This window comes from Bison bison, unplaced genomic scaffold, assembly GCF_000754665.1.
Source record: "Bison bison bison isolate TAMUID 2011002044 unplaced genomic scaffold, Bison_UMD1.0 scf7180017864508, whole genome shotgun sequence".
NCBI classification, from domain to species: domain Eukaryota; kingdom Metazoa; phylum Chordata; class Mammalia; order Artiodactyla; family Bovidae; genus Bison; species Bison bison.
The window spans coordinates 1,230,352-1,237,868 of NW_011495064.1; the positions used below are offsets into that span (position 1 = coordinate 1,230,352).

The 7,517-nt window shown below is 47.5% G+C and overlaps 1 protein-coding gene across 1 annotated transcript in view; it reads right to left on the reverse strand.

Annotated features, from left to right (window-relative positions):
* Nucleotides 1-7,517, reverse strand: part of MERTK (MER proto-oncogene, tyrosine kinase) — a 136,213-nt gene that overhangs the window by 71,419 nt on the left and 57,277 nt on the right. Inside the window, exon 4 of the mRNA XM_010829545.1 lies at nucleotides 3,355-3,528. Within this exon, the coding sequence (XP_010827847.1) occupies nucleotides 3,355-3,528 (174 nt within the window). The remainder of the gene's footprint in view (nucleotides 1-3,354; nucleotides 3,529-7,517) is intronic.

Below are 7,517 nucleotides of genomic sequence, written 5' to 3' on the forward strand. Positions count from 1 at the left end.
AAGTGGAGAGTGAAAAAGTTGGCTTAAAGCTCAACATTCAGAAAACTAAGGTCATGGCATCTGGTCCCATCACTTCATGGGAAATAGATGGGGAAACAGTGGAAACAGTGTCAGACTTTATTTTTTGGGGCTCCAAAAATCACTGCAGATGGTGACTGCAGCCATGAAATTAAAAGACGCTTACTTCTTGGAAGGAAAGTTATGTCCAACCTAGATAGCATATTCAAAAGCAGATACATTACTTTGCCAACAAAGGTTCGTCTAGTCAAGGCTATGGTTTTTCCTGTGGTCATGAATGGATGTGAGAGTTGGACTGTGAAGAAGGCTGAGCGCCGAAGAATTGATGCTTTTGAACTGTGGTGTTGGAGAAGACTCTTGAGAGTCCCTTGGACTGCAAGGAGATCCAACCAGTCCATTCTGAAGGAGATCAGTCCTGGGATTTCTTTGGAAGGAATGATGCCAAAGCTGAAACTCCAGTACTTTGGCCACCTCATGCGAAGAGTTGACTCATTGGAAAAGACTCTGATGCTGGGAGGGATTGGGGGCAGGAGGAGAAGGGGACGACAGAGGATGAGATGGCTGGATGGCATCACTGACTCGATGGACATGTGTCTGGGTGAACTCCGGGAGTTGGTGATGGACAGGGAGGCCTGGCTTGCTGCGATTCATGGGGTCGCAAAGAGTCGGACACGACTGAGCGACTGAACTGAACTGAAGTAAGGGGTACAGGTGGCTTGGGACTCCCTTGAGACTCGTGGATGGCAGCTGAGGTGAGGGCACTCTTGTGGCAGATGCTGTCCTGACCAGGGGGTCTTCACTAACTCACAGTAATTAGGAGCAGAACTGGCTCACAGTACAAGCAGTCAGTGTTACACCAGAAAAAGCTTAAATGCAAAAATATTTAACTTAATATCTATCAGCCAATGGAATCTATCACAATACATCAGGACCAAGCAGAGTTTAGCCCAGAAATGCAACACTGGTTTAAAATTCGAAAATCCAATCGATGTAATTTGCCACATGAAGAGAATAAAGCCGAAAACTGATATGACCTCAAGAGATGCAGAGGCCCAACAGTAAAGAATACATACATTATGATTTCATTTATGTAAATTTCAATAACAGGAAAATTTATATATGAAACCAGACATCAGAACAAGGTCACCTACGGGAGGGGCAGGCTGACCCAAAGGGAAAAGGGGGTGCTTCCTGGGGTGAGAGCAATGTTCTATATATTGACTGAAGTGGTGGTTACATTACTGTCTACGTTTATCATGACTCATTGATTGTGTGCTTAAGTTCTATGCATTTAATTATATGTCAATTTAACCTACATATTTCATTGTATGCCCCACAAATCTTCTTTATAGGACTTCAAAACAATCATCCAGAGAAGGTGGAATGTATTTTTTTAAAGTTGATTTTGAACAAATAAGTCACTTGCTGATCAATTCCTCAGAGAAACTCCAAGAAAACTCAGATGAAGGCAGAGAAAATGATAACATTCCTCGTGGAGTCAGGAGTAAGGAAAGTGATTCGGAGACAATACCTCCGGCTGGCAATCACTTGCTGGTCCATTCTCACCATAAACATTCAGTGAGTATTACCATGAGTCAGGCTGTGTCTTGGGAGAGACAAAGCCCTTGTCCTTACTAAGCACACATTCTCTAAGAAGACAGACAAGGAGACTAAACAAATAAACAGGGTAATGACAGACTCTGACCAGTGCAACGAAGGAAGTCCACACGAATATGTGCCATGCCTGAGAGTCGATAAAGGAGTGAGGAGGACCCAGAAGAATGCCCAGGAAAGACCTCTGTGCAGAAGTGTTAGCTGACACGCGTCACGGGAGGAAGGGCACATGGAACGACATTGTAGGCAGACAGAGACGAGGTGCAAAGGCCCTGAGGCAGGGCGAAGGGGGGTGTTTCTAAGAAAACAAAAGACAATCCGTGTGACTGGCGCATAATTAGCAGGGTGGAAAGAGTGGGTGGAGCTGGGATTGGAAAGTAGAGTGGGGACCAGGGCACGCAGATCCTAAGAGAAGGAGCAGAAAGGCCTCTTGAGAGAAAGTCAAAGATAACGGGCAGCCACTGAAGAGGTCCAGCAGGCAGGGGACATGATCTACCATGGAGAACAATAGTGGGGATAAAGCTGGAAGCTAAGAGGCCAGTTAGGATGCTATTGCAGAGATGCTGGCAAGAGGCGGCGGTGACCTGGACCAGGGCCCTGCAGCAGACAGGCAGAAAAGAGATTTGAGATGTACTGTGGGAAGACAACTGGCAGCCTCCTGATGTAGTCAGTCTAAACAATGAGCAGCAGGAAGGATGGGCAGAGAGTGACATGCTTTAGTAGGATGGGGAACTCTGTGGCAGAACAAGTCCGAGTACGGGGGGACATTAAGAGTTTCATTTTAACACACTTTCATATCCAGTGAGTGGACATGCCAGGAAAGGAGCATGAAGCTCAGGAGGGTAGTATGAGCCAGAGATACAAAGTTCAAAGTCATCACATGGATGGTCGTGAAGCCAGGATCCAAAGGAGATCTCCCAGGCAGGAGTGCCTCAGAGGGATCAGAATTCAGTCCAGGACTGAGCCCTGTGGCACCCAGCATGTTCAGAACTCCTGTTGTGGGCAGAGGAAGAGCACTGAGGCAGGAAGAAAGCCAGGAAGACAGTGGTTTCGGAAGGTCACCTTTGGCGTGCAGCATCCTCGCAGAATACTCCCTTAGTACATGCAGACTGGGAAGGCTAGGGGGTGGTAACCTTACCAGACATTGCCGGGAGATGCAAGGAGAGGAGCCAAAGAGGAGCCCATCGGATTTAGCAGCACAGAACCATCCATGGCGCTGACCCTCGGAGCACTGTGGGAGGAGGTCTGGGACTGAAGCCAGGTCACACCCACTTAGATGGAAATCAGATGACTGCTGACCTTCACGGCAGTCACAGCCCCACAATGACTCAATCCTCCCACAACTGCCTCCATGACCAAGGCATTTTCCTCGCCGCCACCTCACTGAGGTCTTCACATCAGTGGTTCCTGAAAGGCAAGGCCTGCCAGGCCAGCTGGGCCACAGCTGCCACGGGAGATGTGAGCAGGGCTTCCCGGCTGCCCTGGCTCGAAGACTCCGGCCACCTGATTGATGTAACCACAGACACCCGTCCTGTACTGTGACCTCTGACCCCGAGATTTCCACCTGCCTCCCCATCCATCTGGTCCCCATCCTGGGCTGCCCCACCTGCGTTTTTATCTTCCTCTAGTGCCCGCTGCTGCACACTACAGCATTCACCCAACTTCTGCTCCCTTCCACTGTCAGAAAGCAAACAATAAACAAATGCCATGGCTGAGACTCACCAGGAACAGTCAGAACAGAGGGGGATCTTTCTGGAAGTTCATTAACACGGCGGCTGTTTTGAACCCAGTAAATGTTGACGGGCTCGGGTGGACCCACAGCCTGACAGGTGAGGTTGAAGGCTGTGTTTCTGGTGACATTCATGCTCTCGGGCTGCCTCGTAAAGTAAGGAAGTCCTGCAGAGAAAGTGGTAAGTGGAAGAAGGTTTTAGATTCACAGGTCAAGGTGCACCCCCCCGGTGAGTGGAAACCACACCAGAACTCGGCAATAGTTCTCTCTGTCCACCACCCTGCAGTGCAGGAGACTTGGGTTTGATCTCTGGGTTGGGAAGATCTCCTGGAGAAGGAACTGGCAACCCACTCCAGTAGTCTTGCCTGGGAAATCCCATGGACAGAGGTGCCTGGTAGGCTACAGTCCATGAGGTCACAGAGTCAGACACGACTGAGTGACTAAACTTTTACTTTCTGTCCACCACCCAGGTCTGAAATGCTCAGTTTTCACCTTGATGCAGTTGAGTAAGAAAGCACACAGAAGCTAATTCTTACCAGTCTAGCTCGAGCTGGCTTTCTAGGACACTTTCCCAAAGGAGCAATGGTGATTCAGAACTGGTTTTTCCAGAAGGGAGGCCTGGCAGTTGTGAAACTAGGTGTTGCTTAAGCTCCTGGGAAAGGCTGGCAGGATTCCTTACCAATAAACACAGAGTGAAAACAAAGCCATGTGCGAGGCCTGCCCCTCCTTTTTTCTTTTTAAAGTTTAAGTATACTTGATTTATGGCTTCCCAGCTGGTGCAGCGGTAAAGAATCGGCCTGCCAATGCAGGAGACACAGGGGCCATGGGTTCCATCTCTGGGCTGGGAAGATCTCTTGGAGGAGGAAATGGGCAACCCACTCCAGTATTCTTGCCTGGAGAATTCCATGAACAGAGGAGCCTGGTGAGCTACATACAGTCCACGGGGTTGCAAAGAGTTGGACATGACGGAGCAACTGAGCAGGCACACTTGATTTATAATGCTGTGTTAGTTCCAGGTGTATGGTGAAGTGATTCAGTTATACATGTGCAAAAATAGATATTCTTTCAGATTCGTTTCCATTATAGGTTGTTACAAGATACGGAATAGAGTTCCCTGTGCTATGCTTGTTTATTTTGTACATGGTGCTGTGTGTCTATTCATCCAAAACTTCTACTCCTTCCTCTTTGGTAACAAGTTTGTTTTCTTTTTCTGAGTCTGGTTCTGTTTTATAAATAAGTATATTTGTATCTTTTTTTTTTCATTCCCACATATAAGTGATACCATATATTTGTCTTTCTCTCTCTGACTTCACTTAGTATGATAATCTCTAGGTCCATCTATGTTTCTGCAAATGGCATTATTTCATTTTTTATGGCTAAATAATATTTCATTATGGGCTTCCTGGTGGCTCAGCAGTCAAGAATCTGTCTGCCAATGCCAGAGATGCAGGTTGGGAAGATTACCTGGAGAAGGAAATGACAAACCACCCTAGTATTCTTGCCTGGGAAATCCAATGGACAGAGGAGCCTGGAGGGCTACAGTCCATGGGGTCGCAAAGAGTCAGACGCAACTTAGTGACTGAGCACACACACAATATTCCATTATACAGCACATCTTCTTTATCCATTCAGCTGTTGATGGACACTTAGATTGCTTCCATGTCTTGGCGATTGTAAACAGCGTTGCTGTGAACACTGGGGTGCATGTATCCTTTCAAATTAAAGTTTTCATCTTTTCTGGATATTTGTCCAGGAGTAGGATCAGTGAATCACATGGTAACTGTAATTTTAGTTTTTTGAGGAACCTCCATACGGTTTTCCATGGTGGTTACCAATTTATACTCCCACCAACAGTATAGGAGGGCTCCTTTTTCTCCACACCCTCTCCAGCATTTATCATTTGTAGACTTTGATCACGGTCATTCTGACTGGTGTGGGTCTGCCCATTTTTGAGGACAACCTGTTGTGTGTGAGACTTTCATATTGGTGATAATAAATTTTAAAATCTGTACACCTGTGTAAGACTGAACAGTTTTTCCAAGCCTAAACTCATGAAAATGGTGTAGACAGAGTTACACAGTTACAACCTCAAGATCTCCCGCTTTGATTCCAGAACTGGTGTCACAGGGAAGGGACGTTAAGAACAGCTCAGAGACAGCCAGTTGGTACTTATTTGGGGCATGTAACAAAACTTTAACAGAACAAGCAAACATTTAAATTGTGATCAGCATTTAAATTGTGTTCTTTAGGGACTGGGAGCTCACAGATCCGGTCCCAGCAGGAATAACATGGAATTGGTAAAATGGGATTCTTTTTTCCAAGCTTCAGTGTTTCACCAAACTTCATTTGAACCTAACTCATTCCTACCCTGGGCATTTTTTTTCTGGGATTTTACAAGTAAAATGTCTTCTGAATAGTTTTCCCAGAGTAGCAGCAAAGGTCGGAACGCTTCCCTCTGGTGGATACTGACAGAACCCTGTGGCATGGCCGTCCAGTTTGGGACGGGCACGCGTGCCTGCCAAGTCACTTCAGTCGTATCCGACTCTGTGTGACCCCATGCACTGTGGCCGGTCAGGCGGCTCTCTCCAGGCAAGAATACTGCTATGTCCTTCTCCAGGGGATCTTCCCGACCCAGGGATTGGACCAGCGTCTCTTAGGCCTCCTGCACCGGCAGGTGGTCTCCACTACTAGCACCACCTGGGAAGCTGCCCAGGGGAGTCTGAGATGGGCTCAGAGCAAAGCTCCAAGAGAGACCCCGTGAGGGCCCTCCCTCTCAGGCCTCCTGCAGCGTCAGTGGGTATCAAGTTCAGGTTCGGAAAAGAATGGACAGCACAGTTGCCTTTCAATGGGAGACGAGTCTCAAACTTCGCTGAAAAGATCACCTTCTCCAAAACCTGTGATGAGAAGGGTGAGGAGAAAGCAGCAAAGTCATTCTCCTGATGACACTGTAGATGGGGGCGCCTTGGCGAGCAGGGATGCAGAGACCCTGGAGGACAAGTCCCTGGGACAGCGGGGAGTGGCCACTTGGGTTGATAATGAAGATATTCTTCCTCGAAGCCCCTCTTGGCAGGCCCTGCCATTGCCGAACCAGACAGACAAGGCCCAAGATGCAGGACCTGGCCTGGCTCACCTGTGCATCAGCTCATGTCCCCACGAGAGTTCAGGTTCCTCGAGGGCAGAGACTGCCTTGCCTGATGCCCCAGTTCTCCCCTACCAGGCCCATGTCATGTCATGGCATCAGAACTGCACTGAATCACGTGCCTGAGAAACCCTAAGGATTGAAAAAGGAATCCCAGGCACAGTTGAAACTAGCTTATTCTCCCTGGTTTCACTGTCTGCATAAGCAAGACAGGAAAGCAAGGGTCCTCAACCTCCAGGATCTAATGCCTGATGATCTGAGGTGGTGCTGATGGGATAATAGAAATAATGGGTACAGTAAATCTAATGCACTTGAATCATCTCGAAACCATAACCATCCCCCTCCCCCAGCCCGGGCGTCCATCCCTCTGTCTGGGGAAAAATTATTTTCCATGAAACTGATCCCCAGTGCCAAAAAGGGTGGGGACCACTGCAGCAAAGGATACTAAATAACAGATAACTGGCACTTGACCAGGTGAGTGGCATCTAGTGCCAGCGCTGAGAACTGTTTAATAAACTGCATTTTGCTTCCTAAAATAGACTTCAGGTTTTATTTTTTGTTGTTGTTTTGTTTTTGGCTGTGCTGGGTCTTAATCGCCCTGGAGCATGTGGGAACTTAGTTCCGTGACCAGGCATTAATCCCAGGTCCCCTGAATTGGAAGGTGGATTCCTTACCACTGGACCACCAGGGAAGTCCTAAGACTTTAGCTTTTTAAATTGTAAATAACCTTAAGGCAAGGAGGTCCATAATTCCTTTTTGTCTCAGGCTTAGTGTCTAGCAGAGAGCTAAATCTTTAAGAATTAAGTTTATTTCATAACTACCTATAATCTAAGAAAGAAGATAGCCTTTATCTCAGTGCTTACGGATCTGCAAGTTTTGCATCAGAGTAGTTGGACTGTGAAGAAAGCTGAGCACCAAAGAATTGATGCTTTTGAACTGTGGTGTTGGAGAAGACTCTTGAGAGTCCCTTGGACTGCAAGGAGATCCAACCAGTCCATTCTGAAGGAGATCAGCCCT